Raw genomic sequence first — 19694 nt, 5'->3', positions numbered from 1 at the left:
ATGAACATTTGAACACTTAACAATAAACATGAAACACACAACACTATTGTCTATTTTGTAAATTGTGTTTGTGCTATTTTGCACATTGTCTGTTTTGTATTTTTGAATATTATTATTTTTATTATCTGTGTCTTGTCTTGTCACTGTCATTCTGTCGCACTGTGGAGCTTCTGTCACCAAAACAAATTCCTCGTATGTGTAAACATACCTGGCAATAAAGCTAATTCTGATTTTCAGGCCTCTGTTTTGACTCTGACTCGACACTTTTCAGGTCTTTGTCTTAACTCGGACTCAACACTTCAGGTCTCTGTCTTGACTATGACTCAACCGTCTTCAGGTCTCTGTCTTGACTCTGACTCAACTGTCTTCAGGTCTCTGTCTTGACTCAGATGCAGTACTTTACAGGTCTCAGTCTTGACTATGACTCAACCGTCTTCAGGTGTCAGTTTTGACTCAAAGACGACACTCCTCTGCTTTGACTCAGGTCTCTGTCTTAAATTGAATCCAGTCCTCTTCAGGTCTCGATCTTGACTCAGACTAAACCTCTTTCATGTCACTGTCTTGATTCTTGACTCAACACTTTTCAATTCTGCGATTTGACAAAGAATCAGATTTCTGCTTGATTCAAACTCAACACTTTTCAGGTCTTGGACTCGACCATCTTCAGATCTGTCTTAATTTGGACTCAACCATCTTCACGTCTTGGTCTTGACTCGGACTCATCCCTCTTTTGGTCTCATTTTTGAGTCAGACTCGTATGTGCTGGTCTCGACCACAGAATTGTCCAAATTATTGTTAGAAATGTATAGATCCATAATCATACTATATGTCAACAATTGCAGAGGTTATGTATATTTTTGTGTCTAGTGAAGTATCACAACAAAGTATCATGATGATTAATAGTCTCTTGAGAAATAAAAGAACAGGCTTTGAGCAATAATTGTATGCAATTATTGCTCAAGGCTCAGACTGCCAGAATAATTAACAGTCTTGTTTCTAATTAGTCTGGTTAGGTTACATGGCCCACACTGACTTAATGCCTATACTGAGTGATCTAAAGTTGGTTACTCAAAGTGGTTTACCGACAGTATGTTGTAACAGTGAATACAGAAAAAACTGATTTAAAGCTGCAGTGACAACTGAAACAATGTGATCTGCACAAAACATGACTACAATCAAAATGAGACTGTTCTGAATGCACTAAGCTACAGTTTTAGCATGATTGTTGATATTCAAAGATGTCCCTGAACAGTTCATACACCATTGCAGAGACAGTAGTTCCCTTTAAATGTACTGTCATTCCCATCCTTCCCATCTATTTCACAGAAAATGTATCCATCTATAAGACCATTTATATCTCCGTCTTCCAAATATCTGTGGATAGACTCTATTGAAAAGATCAGCATGGCTTGTCACCAGTGTGTGTTTATGCTAGTGTTCCCACCAGGCTCTTTAAAATATTTAGGTTTCAACTAAATTTTGTTTAGGCAGAACTTCCACTTTGGTCCACTTTGCAGAATATTCTGGCCAAGAACTGTTAAACTGGATGAAATCTTGTGACCAACATAAACTGTAAAGCATCATAACAGCTTTGTTTCACAGTGTTTTTGGGGCATGCAAAGATTTTGTTGCACAGATGTCACTAAACTACGCCATAATTCCAAAATCACCACAAAAAAAAACAAACATCTTGCAGTTATCCTGTTAACTAAGTTTATCCTTGTTATTTATGGTTTGTTGTGACAGCTGGTCGTGAAAGTGGAGATTACGGACGGCAGCTCAAAGACTCTGATGGTGGATGAGAGACAAACCGTCAGAGATGTGATAGACAACCTGTTTGAGAAGACACATTGTGACTGCAATGTGGACTGGTGTGTGTGTGAGACCAACCCTGACTTACAGACTGGTGAGTATCATCCATGTACACACAAACCTGCATGTTCATTTAGTTGTCATCAGCTTTATAAGGCTGGATTTCGCGAAGATGATGAAGTGTGTTTTTACTGGCACGCTGACAGCCAGGCTCCAGTGAGCTCACAGTACAGAGCTGACCGGTATACACATTCACTCTCATACACCAAACGACAGGTGGGTTTAATTTACTGCCCCAGACACCGTCACTCAACCTCCCTATCATGAGGAAATACAGTCCTTATGTTCGAAATCCCCAATTTCTCTTTCTCCATCTGCTGTGAGGCTTCATCTGTAGCCATTACCATATGTTTGCTTTCCGGCTGCCAAATTTGAGATGAATAGACTGGATTTATCTTGCGTTATTCCATTTGTTCTTATTCCTATAGAGAAAAAGAAGTGCACTTGTGGTGTACTTCAAACCTAAAAATATATATAAAAATAAAACCGGTACTTGCAGATAATATATTAATGAAATAAAAATGCCACTTAAGTGTACTTAAACATGCACGTGCATTTTTTATAGTTAAATATTTGACAAAACTTGCTATAGACCTTTTTGTTGTCAAAAGTATTTGTCCCTCATCCTGCCTTCTATTGGCATCTCTGACTGAAAATTAACTGTCAATGCAATGTAACCAAAAGAACGTAACTCACCAGGGTAAGGAACAGAGTCAAACTTTAACTGTGTTAAATATCTATGCTACACCCAGGTTAATTTTAGAGAAGCATCACCTTCGCATGATGATATTTCCTACTGTGAGTCACTTATAATCATGAGGGAACATCTAAGCAGCTCTGACACACAGACACAGTACACTTGCATACTCTTTTGCCGTTTCTTACTGTCTACATATACAGCTCTTCACCTTCATCTCCCATCAATCTGAGGGAGACAGGAAATCATATAGGCTCAGGGAAAATAGCTTCCATGTTATGCCTGTGAAGCAGACTCACACCATTGGTTTAATGCCAGTAACCACATCACACATCAGATCACCAATAAGATCTCTTCATTCCAGTTTTTAATCAGTATATGTGATCTTTAACTGAGAATCTGGGAGGTTGCAGACAGTATAGTACAAATATATATACCACAGTGTCTGGGTTGGCACCAATGCAATGGGAGGTGTGCACAGTAAAAACCTGGCATTTGGTAAATTACTTTATTATAATCATATTGGTAATACTTTAGTAGTATTACCAATATTGAGTAGGGTTAGAGGATCTAGAATGTTTGTGCAGAATAAAGTGTTAATATATGCTTTAAAAATACTAATAAACAGCTAGTATGCTAATAATATGCATGCTAATCAGCAATGAGTTAATTGTGTTCCCTAATGTGCTACCATCATTATTTCTGAAAACTGTATTTTTTTCTATCATTTTTCTGTTACTTTTAGGGTATCTTTCAGCTTTATTCTGGCAAATAAGCCAAAGGCATGTTAAGTTAACCATTTAAATAAAGAAAACAGCTTACACCAGTAAGTTTCAGAGGAAGTTCTGCTCTATATTTCAGTTTGCTGTTTACTTTCATGCTTTTCAGCATTTCATGCTGTGTACTTCTCACGCTTTAGAGCGCATCCGGGCAGCTATTTCAGGAAGCCAAGACCAAGTCCTGTCTATTTGAATAGGGAAATCCTGAAATCTCAAAAACTGCTTTCCATACTAATATATATATATATATACAACAGCAACAAAGTGTGTGTGTGTGTGTGTGCGCGCAATTAACATTAAACATTATTTTCCATCAGTGCTTGCAGAGCTGCAAGGTAAACTTAATATCATGGGGTTTTATTAAAGTTTTAAAAAAACTTTGTTAAAGTTTATTTTAAATATTTGATCTCACTTTATATTAGGTGGCTTTAACTACTATCTACTTGTGTCAAAAAATAAGTGCAATGTACTTAATGTGTTCATATTGTATTGCAAAACACTTGCTGCTATTGAGGTGGGATACGGGTAAGGTTAGGACAGGTTTGGTGGTATGGGTAGGTTTGGGATATGTCAACAGTGTGATTATAAATGTAATTACAGAAATGTATTACAGATGTAATTACACGCAGTTTTTTTTTTTTTTTTTATTATAAGTACAATGTAAAAGCATGTACACAATAAATTAATTGTATCAAATTCACTTAAATTAAAAGTATAGCAGTTATGACCACCAAATATAAAGTGGGACCAAATATTTTAAGTTGCTGTGGATAAAAGTGTTTGTGAAATGAATCTTTACAGAACTTGTACATACGTTTAAGGGGGTGGTATTGATTAATATTTAGTCATAAAAGGGAGAGTTGAGGATGGACAAAAATGATGACATTTGAACTGAGTTTGAACTTTCCACAGAACGGGGGTTTGAGGACCATGAGAACCTTGTGGAGCCTCTTTCTACATGGACAAGGGACACTGAAAACAAAGTGATTTTTCAGGAGAAAAAAGACAAGTATGAAGTGTTCAGAAACCCTCAGGCAAGTGTTTGGACAGCTATTTGTGCTTCTTGATGATACAAATTAAATTACTAATAGCTAATACTTTAGGGACCAGTTCTCACTATTATCAGGCTGCTTATTAAATATAGGGTAACACTTTATTTCGATAGTCCACTTTAGACATTCTACTAACAGTAAGTAACTTTGCAACTACATGTCAACTAGCAGTCATTAGAGTATTAGTAGACTGTCTGCTTAATAACTTCTAACACTTTATTGTGATGGGTCCAGAAAATACAACATAGAAACTTTGCAAGTATATGTCAGCTTATTCTACTAACCCTAAACCTACCCTACTGAGAGTTAGTAGCCATGTAGTTGCAAATTAATGAGAATTAGTTGACATGTAGTTAGAAAGTTACTTATAGTTAATAGAATGCCTAATAAAGTGGACTATCAAAATAAAGTGTAACCAAATATAGCATATAGGCTGTTTATTTGTACTTATAAAGCACATATTAATGCCTTATTTTGCATAATTCTTCTACATCCCTTAATCTTACCCCATACCTAAACTTAACTAGAACCTTGCGAACTAATAAGCAGCGAATTAGGAGTTTATTGAGGCAAATGTCATAGTTAATATTGAGAATTGGTCCCTAACTAAAGTGTGACCAATAAATAACTTAATACAAACGGGCTAAAAATAATGGATACTTTTCCCTTTCCTTTGCTTGTAATAACTGTTACATTTCTAACACTAAAACAACTCCTTTTCTATAACTTCTCTATTTCTTGTGCCCTGTAAGTTCACTGAAAATGGAACAGAAATTAGAAAAACAGTTAATCTCAGCACATTGACAGTTTTCTCTAATGGTAGAAATCTAGAAGTGTCCATTTGTGTACAAAGAGCTGTCTTTAAAGGTGCCTCATGTCATACATGAATACTTGATGACTAATGACTGAAATTCTGTTGAATGCTAATCAATATTAACTGCATTCCAATTACTTTTACAGAATTTTTATTTGTGGAAAAAGGATAAGAAATCTCTAAAGGACATGAAAGACAAAGACAAAGAACAGCTTCTGGAGGTGCGTCTGGCTTTAACTTTGATATAATTGAGATGTGTCATCTTAACAAGTCTGATGCAAACATGGAAATTTCGACATTTTCTCACCCTCATGTCGTGTGTTCTGCAGAAATGTATATGCAATAACATGAGTGTAAGCAAATGATCGAAGTCTTCATGTCTGGTTCTGTATTTCCGGGTGTAGGAGAACTTCTGTGGAGCCTCTGTCATTGTGCCTGACCTGGAGGGTGTTCTGTATCTGAAGGAGGATGGCAAGAAATCCTGGAAACAGCGCTACTTCCTGCTACGGGCCTCTGGATTGTATTACTCACCCAAAGGCAAGACAAAGGTCAGCTCAGGCAATCCAGACAGTAAAACATAAAGTGTATTTTGTATGGAGTTCAGACAAATATTGCATTGCTACACTCTAAAAAATGCTGGGTTAAATACAACCCAGTGCTTGGACAGAACACATGCTGGGTTGTTTTCAACCAACAGTTGAGTTAAATGTTTAACCCAACCTTCTGGGCAGTAACCCAACTGCTGGGTTTAAACGACCCAATCACTGGGCTCCATATTTTTACCAAGCGCTGGGTTGTATTTAACCCAGCATTTTTTAGAGTGTATAGACCTCAATAATAACTGGCTTGGTGAAAAGGTCAAACAACTAAATTTTGGAGATTAATGGGTTTTTCTCTGTCTTCATCAGGCTTCACGGGATCTTGTGTGCTTGGTGCAGTTTGACAATGTGAATGTCTACTACTGCAAAGAATACAGAATCAAATACAAAGCTCCAACAGACCACTGCTTCATTCTTAAGGTACGGTTTCAGCCCATCCTTTTGAAACAGAAATGCACTTAACTGAATTGAATGTGCATTTTTAATGTACTTGAAATCTTGAAACATATAGTGCACACACTAATATAATAAATATATAATATATTATTAAATATATTAAATCTGTGTAGATAATATAAAATAAATGACAAAAGAGGCTGCTTAAGTGTACTTAAAGACAGTGCACATTCTTCTCGTTTCAATAATATTATGTTGTGCTTTAAAGACGTACACTTATTATGACACTTATTTTGATGTGTTGACTAACATACTAAAGCACATGTAAAGTACTTGACTATAACCGTAGTGTTATTTGATATTATATTTAATGTTAGTATATGTTAATATACTAAAATGCAACAATATGATTAAAATGTGTAATGACAAATATATTTAAATACATAATACAAATACACACGTGTATAAATATAAGTTTCAATATAAATGACATTAAAGTATATTATAGTTTACATTAAATACTAGTTGGCACATTCATCAGCAAACTTTAACCAGAATTATGCAGTCCCATTTAAGGGTATACCTACTTAGTGGGTAAAAGTTCAACTAATTTCATTTATAATAAATTTAAATATCATTTAATTTCAATTAGCACACCATCAAATGTCCAAAAACATTACATTTAGTTTGCACTTATCTCGTTTTATATATATATATATATATTTATATATGTATAATCTACAGTATATACATATATATTATGTCCATAATAATGTTTTACTTTTTTCACAAAGGCATAATGATGTTTTCATATTTAAAAGTCAAGTTTTAAACTATTTGTCTTCATAACACATTCTGCAACACTGATTTTATTTAAATGTTGAAAATGGTGTATATAAAATGTTTCTACGCTATGTGCACATATGTAGTTTTGAATGAAGACTAACATATCTCTGCATTACCAGTGCTTGTGTATAATAGGCTTGTTTTGAAGCACTTACACTTGAGTTCTCAACAGAGTTCACAGTGATATATTTGTACAGTAGTTAGTTCCTGATTTATTACACATGCTGTATATAAAAAGAAGCAAAAGTAGGTGTTCCAAGCCTAATGTGGTCTATTTTTCAGTGTCTGTTTTAGAGCAACTTGTGTTTTGTATTATTACAATATATTTTGCAAGTTTTCTTGACGTGTGTTTATAAGGAGGATCAATTAAATAGTCATTTTAATTGCAATAAAAAAATCAACCAACAAACACACCCTTTTTCTATAAAATATACTGATTTGTGACATGGACATTTTTAAAACCAAAGCAGAACTTTTCATAGACATGGAAATCAGCAGTATAACAGGCAAAAGAAAGTACTTTTTCCCCCCTGTTGTTTTTCCAGAGTCTCAACTGAGATTTTGAGGTGTTTATTAACTTGAAATCAAACTGAAAAAAGGCTCTCTGTTCTCATTCTGTGGATAGTGCAAAGAAATTGTGCTTCTGGACTTTTGCGCCTAAAGCAAATCCTTGTTATTTCCGCAAAAAAATGCTGTTTTATCAGCAGTAGTCATGGACATGAAAGCATACATAAAAGACGTGAGGCTTATAGCACCAGAAGCTGTAAATCAAATCCCTCTAAAAGCATCCATTTCCCCCTGAGATAACAAGGAGTGGTGCAATGGTGTGACCGGGTCAGAGTTTTGAAGATGACCTTACGGCAACCCTTCAAAATGCTCCACTGATCCAAAACTACATCCCAGAATGAAATTCCTATTTAATTACTATTGTAGTAAAAATAGCAGACCTCGTCCCCAGCCAGTGTTAAGGGGCAATCTCAGTTTTTTAAGTAATGTGCCATAATAACAAGGGATCTTTAGGTACTGCCGGCAGTAGGGCATTTATCTGATATTTACGCACCATAAATCTAGTTGGTTCTCTTTTATACATGTCCACTAAAAGAACACTACTCAATCTGGTAGGTGTAACTTCCAAACCCTGGGTTGCTAAACACAAATTTTGCAATAATTATTTCAAGGTGTGCCTCCTGTATGCCTACTGCTTTAATATATAATAATTAACTAAATGACTACCCCCAAAGATAAAAGCCAATGTGTTGCATTTGAACTTCCAGAATGCAGGAAGTGGTTGGGGAAGCATCTTTTCCTGTTTAGTGGGCATGGATGAGAGCTGACATTAGCTGTAGCAACACAAAACATTAAGGGATGGGGGTTTAAAGATTCACGAAAGGTGAATATATTTTAGGTTGCAAGGAAAGTAGCTAAATTCAAGGAACAGTACAGTATTTCATACAAAAAACATTTTATGGTAAATACCTTTGAATGCTACATTTGAAGTTTATCTATAGAGACAGATGAAAATCTAGCCATATTGCAATATTAGATTTATCATAAATTACATTTCTAAATTCATCTATTTTTGAAGCTAAATTGCTTATGTTACATACATTCTAAAAATCAGATATACATTCTAAAAATATATCAGAAAATACAAACCTGAGTGTCTTCAACATAACAATAATAATAATAATGTCATGTTTCCTAAAGAAACTACCTAGTGGAGGAACATATAATGAGAACTACAGAGGGCCTAAAAGCGAGCCCTGTGGCACTCGCCACTACCTTATCTATATGTGTTTCACACAGCATGGTTGCATGGTTCTCAAAACCACAGTTAGTGAAAGTTCAAAACCTTTTTTTTGGTTTGTGTGTTCAGACCATGCAGTTTTCAGAGCCTGTCTGTAATTAAAGTCTTTGCACACAATTTAAAATACCTCAAACTTAGTTTTCTTCAGTCTACACTGTTACATTGTCTGGCCATCTCATAAGAATGGTTTTGTGGTCAGGGTCACACAGTCATAAGTGTCAATTTTTCAAAATTAAGCTTTCCATTGATGTGTGGTTTGTTAGGATAAGACAATATTTGGCCGAGATACAACTATTTGAAAATATGGAATCTGAGGGTGAAAAAAAAAAGAAGAGAAAATTGCCTTTAAATTTGTCCAAATTAAGTTCTTAGTAATGCATATTACTAATCACAAATTAAGTTTTAATATATTTACAGTAGGATATTTTCAAAATATCTTCATGGAACATAATCTTTACTTAATATCCTAATGATTTTTGGCATAAAAGAAAAATAGATCATTTTGACCCATACAATGTATTTTTGGCTATTGCTACAAATATACCACAGCGACTTAAGACTGGTTTTGTGGTCTAGGGTCACATATGTATAAGTGGTGAAAGTGTGAATATTGGTTAATTGTTCTTCTAATTTTAAACTAGGCATGGAAACAATATAACTGGCTAAATATTCTTGTTGGACAAAGTAATGATAACTTCACTTTTCCTTAAAAAGCTATTTTACCAACATCAATCCACAGAAGACAAAAATACCTTGCTGTATACATGATTCTAACAAAACCAGGTCCACTGACATGCTAAACTCTCGCTAAGGAAACATGACAAATCTTTAAACTGATTTGTAATACTTTCTAAGGGTGTTTCGGGCTATGTCTAAGTTAGGATTGTCTGTGTTTTAAGTTAGTCAAGCAATTGGGAAATAAAATGCAAACACATGATAAAATGCAATACATGAAGTAGATCTAAAGATAAACCTAGCGACTCAGACTATGCTCAAACAGAAAAGGACATGCATTTTTGCTTATGCAGTAATTCAACATCATCAAGTACAGCATTGTCTCTGCCTCTTTTAGAAATATTTCAGACTAATCCTAATGTATGGCACTGGAGAGGGGTGTTGGCAATCAAAAGTTTTATTTTATTGTGCCATCTACTGTCTCTGCTATATAACTACAGTTGAATAATATTTGTAAGCAACACAATGTTAATATCACCAACTGTCTGTTTGGAGGAAGACTAATATGATCAAAACATGAAATAACTTTGAATACCCTAAATAATTTGTTACCAAACCTATGAGAAAAACACAAACAACAAAGTGTATTTTCAGGAAAATGTACAATAAGACTAGAGCAAGAAGATCAGATACAATATCTGAAAAATACTAAGTGATTCCACAATTCATCAGGGAATTATGTGGAATGTAATAGGGAATACGACCAAATGAAGTGTTATTAGGTATCTTGGCCTCATCAGATGTTTATATTAGAGTACACAGTGGTTGATATGGTTACTGTGATCTGTTTTTCAGCATCCTCAGATTCAAAAAGAATCACAATACATCAAGTTTCTGTGTTGTGATGATGAGTGGACCATGACTCTGTGGGTGACTGGGATACGTATTGCAAAGGTGAGCAGAAACCAAGCCACAGAGCATACATTTGTAAATAATTAAGTAGATAATGATAAATGCAAAGAAGACATGAAGCAGTAGCATTAGAAATTCTAATTTAAAATAAAAAATATGTACATTGTACACTTTAGCTACAGTATGTTGTGTTCGGTTCTATTGTTGGGTATTAGAGGAATAGTTCACCCAAAAATGAAATAATTTACTCACCCTCGCCCAAACCTGAGTTTTTTTTATTTGCTGAGCACAAAAAAAATATATATTTTGAAGAATGCTTGTAACTGAACAGTTGCCGGTCAATGGCTACAAGCATCTACTTGCTTACCAACATTCAAAATATCTTATTTTTTGTGCAACAGAAGAAAGAAACTCATACAGATAAGGAACAACTTGATAGCCAGTAAATGATGACAGAACTTTCATTTTGGGGAGAACTATCCCTTTAAGTTCTTCTAGTAACGGTCTTGTTTGGTCATGATTTCTTTCTTAGTATGGTAAGCTGTTATATGACAACTACAAGGCTGCTGTGAGGAAAGCCGCAGGCTCTGCAACATGGTCTAACCGCACTATCCAGGCCTCCTCCAGTGCATCGACACCCTCCCCTACACCTAAAGGTAGAGATAATGGAACTCAACAGATCATCATTAAATGTATCATTGATCTTGCTATATTAACATGTTAAATTATTCTGAGGACATTTAGAAATGTTTGTATATATCTTTCAGCCAAAGCTGCAAATGGACATGCTCCTCACCCTGCAGTGGAGACCAAGGTACCTCTCAGCCTATCAGCTGTTTTAGTAATGGAGAACATGGTTAAAAAATAAAGCACTTATCACTAATATTATACACTGTAGTATAGGGACCTTAGTAGTGGTGTTTTTAAGTGTGTTAAGAAACAGTCATGAAAAATAAAATACTTTTTAAGTACTCTTAAGTGACCTTTTATTTCATTAATATTATATTTTCTGCAAGTACAGATAAAATATATATTTTTAAGACTTGAAGTACACTACAAGTGCACATTCAATACAATTAAGCACAATTCTTTTTCACAAGGCTATATCTGGTTCCTTGAGAGCTGTTTTAATCTTCTTGTAATGTCATGATTTATTTGGAGTTCTCCTAAATGTTATTTTTGGTTTGTTTTGGTAGGGACCTGGCAACCAAACATCTTTTCCACCACCTCCGCCTTCAATGGAAATCCTGCCTCCTCCACCACCTAGCCCCATGTTTCCTCCTACTCCCCCTGCTCCTTCCAGCACAACCAAAGTCAACAAGTTTCCTCCTCCACCTCAAATGCCACAATCCTCCTTCCCACCTCCACCCATGGATGACCTGCCTCCTCCACCACCTCCTCCAGAAGATGTCGAGCTGCCCCCTGACTTCCTGCCTCCACCACCACCACCTAGTTTGACTTCTTACGGGGGAGAAGTTCTCCCACCACCACCTCCAGACCCCTTTGCCTGTCTTCCACCACCTCCTCCTGCTCCCCAAAACTTTGCATCTGCAGGTGGAGCACCGCCACCACCTCCACCCCCAGCTCCTGCACCGGCTGCCAAAAAACCCACCGACTCCATTAGAAAAGTGGCTCCACCTCCACCAAAGAGAACTACACCTCAACTAACAACGCCACCAGGTGGTGACTTAATGTCAGAACTGATGACAGCAATGCAGAAAAAGCGCGGTCAACAATGAACTTGAAGACAGATAAGAAGACGGAGCTAATTGACATGTTTTTATAGTTGGACTAAGGAACTGACCCCCAACTGGTTTTTGGTGTGACGTTAGGATCCTTAAATTTTTTTTTGTTGTTGTTTGAAATGTTTTTATTACTCCAAAAAACTAAACATGTGTAAATACTTTGTTATTATTCAACTACTTAGATTATATACTGTATGTTTTACAAATATGCTATATCATCATTGCTAATGAAATCAATAAATATGGTCTTGCAAAGTTAACTGTTAAACAGATTCTGGCAGGCCTTATTGACTTCTTATTGAGATGCATGATGCAAAGTTTTTTTTTTTTTTATTAAATATGCTTGTGTAGAACTGCAGCATGTTTTTATACAAATTAATGTTTAAGTTACGCTTACATTGACAAAATCGATTAGGAAGAACAGCTGACCCTCAGCTGCTGAGCCCAGGATGGAGGTTTACTAGAGTATCCGGCTCTCTCAGCCTCCTCCTGCTCCACAAACGGCTCTGTTAGAGTCTTCTGCAACAGCGCCACCTAGAAATGCATCATAAGGAATTCACATATAAAAAATAATAGTCTGCCTGAAAATATTAGATTGTATGTATAATATGTTTTATGTTAACATATTAAAGCAAAAGTGCATCACATGTAGTCATACCTCTGAAAAGTCATTTTTCTCTGCTTTTCTGATAGCAGATTCCGCCATCCAGTTCCTCAATACATACCGTGGGTTGACTCCTGAACAATAAAAGCAAAGCAGTCAGCACACATAACAACATAACAGCATTACCATTCAAAAGTTTAGCATCAATAATTGCAACGATGCTGACAGTAATGGTGCTGACAATTCACCTCCGCCATCACAGGAATCAATAAACTTAAAAATAAAACTATCAAAATAGGAAACAGAGAAAAAAAAATCTAATATTTCCCTATATTATAGTTTTCACTTTTGGTCAAACAAATGCAGCCTTGGTGAGCATATAAGACTTTTATCAATAGCATTAAAAAAAAATAAAAAATCTTACGGACTCCAAACGTTTGAATGGTAGTTTGCCATGGCATCCTTTAACGTAACAATATATACAATATAGACCCAAAAATACCTTGCATTCTGTGCTGACGTGCTGCATCTGAGTCACTTTTCAGCCTTTGAGAGACAATTAAAACATCAAGAGATGTTCATGTCAATGCTATAACGTTTGCTAGTGTAGACTGCAGCAATGTTACCTTGACAGACGCTTTAAATACAGCTGAACCCAGTCTCTGAAATACTCGTGTGATGAGAGGTCTGACAGAGCCCACATTGACTGTTAAGAGAGACACAGTCACAGTTAATGGACTGAAATCATGATTATGGATATTGCAGCTGCTGTGGGTGTGAATGGAGTGGAAATGTACCGGAGGAATGGATCCCGTCTGAAGATCGGACAGAGTGACTTCACTCAGCTGTCTGAAAGTCATGATGAAGTCTGCTCCAGTGTCCTCCATAAGCTCAAATCAACACATCACACACCATACATTATACATTTAATTCTACAACGTTATACATGTAATTCTACTCTTTTTGTATTTACTGCAGTTATTATACGAGGACTCTGAACTTTATTTGATAGATTTGGCCATTTAATACTGTATGGAATAAAAAAAAAATGTAAGTAAAAAGTAAATGTAAAAATGTTTATAAATAAATTAATATATATTTCACCCACACACACACACACACACACACACACAGAGAGAGAGAGCTAATATTTACCTTTAAAAGAAATGCAATCACATATGAATCCTTTTCTTGATTTCCCAGAAAGCCTAACTTTGCTTTGAACAGTTCATGGAATCTGAAACAAAAATAGATAAATTAGATTAGAAATGACTCCGAGATTAAAGGTGCACTAAGCGATTTTTGCCAAACGATGTTGATATTTGAAAGCACTGAAACAAACACACCCACACCCCAACAGGACCTCGCCCCTATTTTGAAATCTCCACCCCACACGTGCATGCATGCGCAACCATGGCCTACCTCTTGCCTGATCGTAACCCTCCTTTTTAATGTTTTGTTTCTCTGATATTGTCCTCTTTTTTATCTGCCATCTCTCTATCTATAGTCAATCTGCTAATATCCGTCCTGTGCACTCAAATTGAGCGCTCTCTTCTCTCTATCATTAAAAGACATGCCCCTTACTACTGATTGGCTACAAGTGTGTTTTGGGACTCGGTCCGATGCTGCATGTGGTCAAAAGTGTTTTTCAAAAATCTTTTAGTGCACATTTAATACAGTGTACAGTTTATGCTCACCTTTGATGGTAGATTTGTGAATATTCTCTCAGTATTTGCTGACACCTGAAATTAACAAATGGAATGACACATGCATCACCTGTTTCATTCCAGATCAATACAATAAACATGAAAAAAGAGCTCTTACTGTGACAGCTGATCTGAGGTCAGCAGTGGTTTCAGAGCTTCTAGAAGTTTCTGTAGATTGAACAGGCCCACGTTAGCCTGAGCTCCTATACTGTACCGGCCCTCATCATCAGATGTGTTGGGGACAAAATCTATTCAGAATTTTTTATTTTTTTTTGATAGGTCAGTTTCATGTTCACTTAGATATAGAATATAATAAAACAATTAATGCAGTTAATTAACGTACTGCAATGAATGCAATGAATGTACTCAACTATATTAACTATAAGGTAATTATATTAATTATATATATGATACGTATATATTTACACACATTATATGTTATGTCATACAGCAAACATGCAGGAAAATGGTCACTAATATTTTGAAGTATGGGAAAAAAAAGTTACTTGGGTCATATGATTCCATAAATCCAAATGGGCCATAGTCAATGGTGATAGAAAACAGACTGAAGTTATCTGTGTTGCAGACTCCTGTGTGAAGATGCAGATCATATGGTTGAACATTTTGGGTATTCAGTTCAATCTATAATATAACAGATTGTGATATTAAACTAGTAAAGAAGAGTCAACTAACCATGCGCAAATCCAACTGACATCCAGTGAGCGATTAAATGTGCGGTTTCATTCACCACTCTAGAGAAAAACACCTGAAACCCAGTGAAGTATAGTCAAGCTGGTCAGAAAGTCTAAAATAACTTTGTATTACAACTAAGAGAGACACTGAGATACATACCACGTACTTGTCAGGGTCATCCATCGCAATAGATTTAAAATGCTCTTTAATTATAAAGTCCACTAATGTCCTAAAAATGAAATACAACATTAAAAAGCAAATGAGAGTGAGTCTGAGAATAAATATTACCCTCCTGAGTTAAAGTTAATTTACCGCAGGACATCTAACTCTCCGGTTCTAGTTAATATCTCCAGCGAACCAATACGAAACCAGGACCTGGCCAGGCGCAAAACAACCGCTCCTGATAGACACAGAGAACAATCCCATGCCGTGATTTATAAAGATAAAGAACAATGTGTTTTGATTGTAGTTTTACCTCTTTCTTTTATGACATTGCCATTATAAAACTGATCCCTCCATACAGGCTCCTCACTTACAACCAGACTGAAATACAATACAGACAATAATAATAATAATAAAGTGAAACAACGAAATTTGAACACGGTAAATACATATATTATTCTAGGGGTGACCCCGAATAGTTGACGATTCCATGCTTCGATAGGAGCCCGATTCGAATCCCAATCTCAGAGTCGAATATTTGCGGGGTGTTATGATCATGCCATTTTGGTTAAATGGGGGTGCTCTAATCTTTGATTTCACATAAAACTACCAGTTTTCTCCCAATAAGTTAATATACAGCTCATTAAAATAATGCTGTAAATAAGAATCTGAAAAGAAAGAAGCTTCAAATAAATATTTTAACGTGTGTGAATAAATCCAACCACCCCTATAGATTCCAATTCAATTCTGATTCGACTATTAAAATCCTTAGTCGGGGACACCCCTAGTCCATTCATTCTCTCAAACCTCACTAATTAGCATAAGGCATCTTCCTACAAATTAGTGTATAATGTGCATGTTATGCACCTGAGGGCTCTGCTTGTGGGAACACCCAGAAAATGCATGGCTTCACTGCACAGGAACTCCCTCACAGAGGAGCGAATCACAGCCCGTCCATCACCAGACCTACACACACAACATCATAAGAAAAATAATTATGTATTACTTAAGATAACACACAATATAAAACAAATACTGTGAAACCACAGAAGCAAAATTCACCTTGAGTACGGTGTCTTTCCTGAGCCTTTCAGCTGGAGTTCCCATCGTTCACCTTTTCTGGATAAAAAAGAGACTGTAGACTGTTCGAAATGTATGGCCTACTCTTATTCAGGACACTTGTCACTCATTGTTCAGCGGCATGCTTAAAGGAATAGTTTACAATTTGCCATACATTTTCACTCTCAGGCCATCCAAGATGTAGGTGACTTACTTTCTTCAGTAGAACACTGAGGATGATTTTTAGCTGACTGGTGATTCATAACATGCCAGTCAATGGGTGCCGTCACATTAAGAGTCTAAAAAGCTGTTACAGGAAAAACCAGATTAATGCTTATGGCTTCTGATGATATATTGAGGTCTTATGAAGCAAAGTGCAAGAAACTTTTACAACATTATTTACCTGTAATCCATAGCCTCAGACAAACAGCATCGGAGCTCATGGTTTCTGTTGCATGATTATGCATGCGTGGTAGCAAAGTCATGTGTGAACTGATGCCATTGTTGAGAGGCGGGACACATGTGCAGACCTCAATATATCACCAGAAGCCACAGGCATTTTTGTGTACTTTTGTGTTTCCTGTAACTGCTTTCTTGACTTTCAATGTGACGGCACCCATTGCCTTGCAGATCATGAATAAACAAGGACCATGGGTTCAGCTAAAAATCATCTGAACTGTTCTACTGAAGAAAGTCACCTATATCTTGGATGGCCTGAGCATGAGTAAATTAACAGAACATTTCTATTTTTTGGTGAATAATTCCTTAAATATTGCGTAAGATGATGAGAGTTCAGAGACACCTGTTTAAAACATTTACCTGTTTGTGTATTCACCCAGGAAATGTGCTCTTCCATCCCCTAGCTGCCCTGCCCAATAACCAAACTATAAAAATAATAATAAAACAGCATAGTTGATAAGTTTGTTTTGGCTGTCCTATGCCATTGCTGTCAGGTTTAAACCTTCAGTTTTACCTGATGGCCCCCGTATCTGTGTGCCAGTGGAATAGAGCCAGGAAACAGCTTTCCACCACTGACACAAAGAACAAATTCTTCATTCTGAATCACAGACTCATTCAGATCCAGAATATTCCTCAACACATCCTGGAATACACAAAAAGAGAATCAAATATCTGGAGACAACATTTACAAAAAAATATTGTGGTGGTACAGTGATGTATTTGATAATGCCATCGTACTCTCATAAATACGATGGAGCATTTAGACAAGCCTGATTGAATTCATGTTTCTCATGAAATCAGTTTTAAAGCAGTTTAGTCAAAACAAAGACAAATGAAGCAAGTTGATTATGAGTTGATAAGCTGAAAACATAGACCTGTTTGACTGACACATTAATTAATTAACTCATTGCAATTAGTTAACGGCTTGTCACAAACACAGTATAAATGCTATGGATAATTTGTACACTATGTGATAGTAGCAACTGATTTAAAGAGTTGGTGGTCCATAAATTAGTTTAGTTTAGTTGTGAAAAAGAAGTGAACTTAATTGTATTGAATGTGCACTTATAATTTTAACACATTTTAATGGAAAACAACATGTACTTGTAGATAATATAATATTAATTAAAAGGCCACTTAAGCATATATTTTTAAAAAAGCACACGTTCATATCATTTTAAGTAGTGTGCTAGGCTACTTGATTTTACATATTAAATATATATATTTCAAATGCACTCAATTGCAAATTCATTATTACAGATGTGTAATAATAACACATATATTTAATAATGATATACAAGTTTAAATAGAAATGACATTTAATATGTAATTTATTCAATATAAACAAAGTATATTTTAGTTTGCCAATGTAAATTTGTCAGTACATTTGTTAAACACAACAGAAGTGATGCACTTAAAATGATAAAGATGCACATAAGTTCTACTGAAATAGGTATTTAATATGAATTTAAACTTTATTGCAATTAAGTGTCTGAAAAGATTACATTCAGTTCACACTTAAGTATATTTATTTAATCTATATGTCAGTAATAATATATTTGTTAAAAGTATGCTGGTGTGTATTATTTAAGGGCATGAATAAATTATATATATATATATATATATATTTTTTTTTTTTTTTAATGTGAACTTGAATAGTAATAAAGAATGGTTGGATGTGACTAAAATTTGACTGGCAGCTTAAATGGTTTCTTTTATTAGAAAAGCACAGTTACTACAATAATATCCCCAGGTGAAGGGTATGTATTACCTGTGAGACAGCAGCCAGTGTCAGGGGCTCTTTCAGAGGGGTGGGCTGACAGCCTGAAAACACACATCCCTTCACATCCCCATCCGCCTCCTCAAGAGGAAGAGCATCTGTAAAACACCCAGACAGTGATTCAAACAGTCAACAGCATGTTTACACGCATAATGCAAATCTTACCTAAAAGTGTATGTGATAATGTCAGTGATATTTCTCCATATGTGTTTCCATTGGTATAGAGGTGATTCTGTTCATTGCAGATCTCACTCTCACAGACATCTCGTTCATCTCTACATGTAGTGCTAGCAAAGGCCGAGAATAAGAACAATAATGTGAAACCATGTTTTGTCACTGCATCGGTCTCACAAACACGAAGTTATCTGCATCCGTATTTAATCTGATCACGGAACTAGAGGAGAAATCAGTAATATTTCATGTGTTACAGAAACAATACTTCAGTTCCAGCAGGGGGCGCTCGGCGGCTCAAGAAGCCACGGAACTCTGCTCTATTTATTATTATTTATTTTAAGTACCTACAAAAACAACTGATTAAATCCATTAATTATATGGATTCTGAACTTTTACTTTTATAGATTCGGCTATTAAATCTCATAAAAACTATTTCATTGACTTTTATATTTATACTACTACTACTATTCTAATTATTTTAATAGTTATTTTGGTAACACTTTAGAATAGGGAACACTTATTCACTATTAACTACGACTTTCCCCTCAATAAATTCCTAATTAATAGTTAGTTAGTTGTTGAGTTAGGTGTTGAGTAGGATTAGAGATGAAGAATAAGGTCATGCAGCACATAATATGTGCTTCATTACTACTAATAAATACCCAATATTCTAGTAATATTCATGCTAATGAGCAAGTTAAGAGACCGTAATAATAATAGCAATTACAATGATTTATAATTATTATTTAGAATTTACGAAACAAGTTATGGGTCACTATACCACGCCTATTTTATAAACCTTACATGCTAAAATGCCTCTTCTCCAACAGCAGCACATCCGGTGACAGTCTCTTCCGGTTCAT

At 35.6% G+C, this 19694-nt stretch overlaps 2 protein-coding genes across 2 annotated transcripts in view; one reads left to right on the top strand and one right to left on the bottom strand.

The window, feature by feature from the left end:
• Nucleotides 1-12843, top strand: part of LOC306865155 (amyloid beta A4 precursor protein-binding family B member 1-interacting protein-like) — a 24694-nt gene extending 11851 nt beyond the window's left edge. Inside the window, exons 6-14 of the mRNA XM_079409568.1 lie at nt 1747-1906; nt 4261-4382; nt 5361-5435; nt 5619-5762; nt 6123-6233; nt 10393-10491; nt 10982-11105; nt 11217-11263; nt 11646-12843. Coding sequence (XP_079265694.1) covers nt 1747-1906; nt 4261-4382; nt 5361-5435; nt 5619-5762; nt 6123-6233; nt 10393-10491; nt 10982-11105; nt 11217-11263; nt 11646-12188 — 1425 coding nt within the window. The 3' untranslated portion in view covers nt 12189-12843. The remainder of the gene's footprint in view (nt 1-1746; nt 1907-4260; nt 4383-5360; nt 5436-5618; nt 5763-6122; nt 6234-10392; nt 10492-10981; nt 11106-11216; nt 11264-11645) is intronic.
• On the bottom strand, nt 12522-19694 carry LOC306865010 (protein adenylyltransferase SelO-like; the record flags this gene model as incomplete). The annotated part of the gene is made up of 20 exons (XM_079409338.1): nt 12522-12728; nt 12853-12932; nt 13301-13344; nt 13425-13504; nt 13596-13688; nt 13954-14035; nt 14496-14540; nt 14623-14752; nt 15011-15094; nt 15198-15270; nt 15357-15426; nt 15510-15597; nt 15673-15740; nt 16227-16325; nt 16422-16478; nt 17238-17302; nt 17392-17520; nt 18649-18755; nt 18823-18944; nt 19636-19694. 20 exons carry the CDS (start codon nt 19692-19694, stop codon nt 12606-12608), a joined length of 1698 nt encoding a protein of 565 aa, XP_079265464.1. The 3' UTR covers nt 12522-12605.

The sequence above is a fragment of the Barbus barbus genome (genome assembly GCF_936440315.1).
Source record: "Barbus barbus genome assembly, chromosome: 46".
Classification (NCBI taxonomy): Eukaryota; Metazoa; Chordata; class Actinopteri; order Cypriniformes; family Cyprinidae; genus Barbus; species Barbus barbus.
Note: the sequence above shows the minus strand (reverse complement) of the source record. Positions and strands in the feature narration are given on the sequence as shown.